The following is a 2,139-nucleotide window of genomic DNA, read 5'->3' as shown; positions in this document are numbered from 1 at the left end:
GATAAATTAACTGAGAAGGACCAAAAGATTCTTGGACTGACTCAACGATTGGAAAAAGTTCAGGAAGAAAATGAAGCCCGAATTAAGAGGGAAGCAAAACTCGAGGAAGAGATAGAGGAACTGAAAGCAGAGACTCAAGGTCTCTCCAACAGAATCGAAACTCTTCAAAAGGAAAAAGAAATCGAGATTGAGAAATTCTCGAGTAAGTTGCAACATCTTCAAAAAAGAGCGATCACCTAAAAGAGGAATTATCTAATAAAGATGCTTCCATCGGACAACAATATCTCAATAGATTAAGTGAGATGGGACAAATAAATCTTGAAATGAGTGAGCAACTGGAAAGAGCTAAGAATGAAAAAGTGGCCTCCATTCATCAGTTGGAATCTGTATTTGAGGAAAAGATTGATAAACTGGAACAGACAATTGAGAAGCAATTGGGGATCATTAGAGAGATGAAAACAGAAAAAGAGGGGCTGGAGATGAACCTGACTGAGGCTAAGACGAAAAACTTGACCAATGAAGGAAATTACACCTGCCTCGTAAACAAGTTAAAAGACACCAAGAAAGAAGCCCGTAGGGCGAAGGATGAGCTGTCTATGGCTTCAGTAGAGATTGGCAAACTAAAGAAGAGTATGGCTTCCATTGCCAAGGCGAGAGATAGTCTCAAGGAACGTGTCTGCCATCTAAGGTCTGGTGAGCAAATGGCAGAGGACAGGATCGTCCAAACCACCAAAGAAAATGTTGGTCTGAAGGACGAGCTACTTGCGGGAAATTAGATCATCTCTTCACTCGAGGAGCAACTTGAAGGGAGAGATAAGAAGAAAGAAGTGAGCAGACATGGAACGAGGAAAGTGAGACTTAACAGGTCAAGTTTAGAAATTTCGACCGAGAAGGATGTTAAGAAGGATGTCCAAAAGGATGTTAGTGTCAATAAAGAAGACGAAGACAAAGTAGGTAAGGCAGCAGAGGACCTGGATGCCAACGGACACAAGGAAGAGAAGGAGGTCGTTGGAGAGGCATCTGGTGTGGGTCAGGTGCTGAGCTGGCTACTAACCTCAAAAGGGGCTCTCCCTGACAACGACCACCACCAGGACAAGCAGAAGCTCCAAAAGGAAACTTCTCCCAGTGAAGAGGAGGAGGAGGAGGAGGAAAAGGAGAAGAAGGAGGAGGAAAAGGAGAAGGGAGAGAAGGAGAAGGAAAAGAACGAGAAGGAGGAGGAGGAGAAGATTGTAGAGAAAAAACCAGTTCATTTCTACACGAGAGTATTTTCCATAAAATATTTTCTCAAGTTCATCTGCTATTATGGTATTACAAATGGCAGCCCTTATATTAGGTCGTCTAATTTTTTTAAACATTATGCTTCATTCATTTTTATATGGTCATTGTTTTAATTTGAAATCAATATTTCTTGTCTGGTCACGTGAATAATATTCTATCTTTTATTCCATAGATGGTTCACTCCCTTTAGTAAGAATCCGTTTAAGAAGAGGAGACATTCCACAGTTATAAAGGAGGCAATCTTGTTAATATGTTTTACCCCCTGTTTATGTGTTTGTAATTTGCATATGTTTTTTTGTTTGTTTGTTTGTGAACAGTTTTCCTGGCCGCAATTTTAATCGTAGAGTAATGAAACTTGCAGGGATTGACCTTTATGTAAAAATACAGAAATGATTAAATTTTGGAAGGTCAAGGTCAAAGGTCAAGGTCAAGCGAAATGTCCAATTCACACAATCAGCCATAAGTTTGAACATCGTTGTCAAAGAGAATTCAAACTTAGTTCATATTTCAGTGTATGAACATCCACGCCAATTAATACATGTTAAGGTCAAAGGTCAAGGTCAAGGTCGAGCAAAAAACCTATGTCCCAGCCAGTCGGTTGTATCCCTTCCCTCCCAACAGCCATCCTGTCACTTCACTAGACTAACTGCAAGAGAAATAATGATCTTCTCGGGTAATTATCCCAAAGTATTCAATTAATAGAGGAAATTCACATAAAAAGACAATTGCGTAGGCCTAGTTTTGCGCGTCACAATTCATTCACTTTTATCCTAATCGAGAAATAGACGTATTTGGTGTTCGAATGTCTTCAATTCTAACTTCGACTTCGCATAAGTAGTTATCATTGTAAACCTTTTACGG

At 39.9% G+C, this 2,139-nt stretch overlaps 1 protein-coding gene across 1 annotated transcript; it reads left to right on the top strand.

The window, feature by feature from the left end:
- Window positions 1-302: 302 nt before the first annotated feature.
- Window positions 303-1,391, top strand: LOC137632464 (nucleolar protein 58-like). The gene is made up of 2 exons (XM_068364404.1): window positions 303-650; window positions 798-1,391. Exons 1-2 carry the CDS (start codon window positions 303-305, stop codon window positions 1,389-1,391), a joined length of 942 nt encoding a protein of 313 aa, XP_068220505.1.
- Window positions 1,392-2,139: the final 748 nt, after the last annotated feature.

The sequence above is a fragment of the Palaemon carinicauda genome, chromosome 3 (genome assembly GCF_036898095.1).
Source record: "Palaemon carinicauda isolate YSFRI2023 chromosome 3, ASM3689809v2, whole genome shotgun sequence".
NCBI lineage: Eukaryota > Metazoa > Arthropoda > Malacostraca > Decapoda > Palaemonidae > Palaemon > Palaemon carinicauda.
The sequence above is the reverse complement of the archived record's forward strand: the minus strand, read 5'-3'. Positions and strand labels throughout refer to the sequence as shown.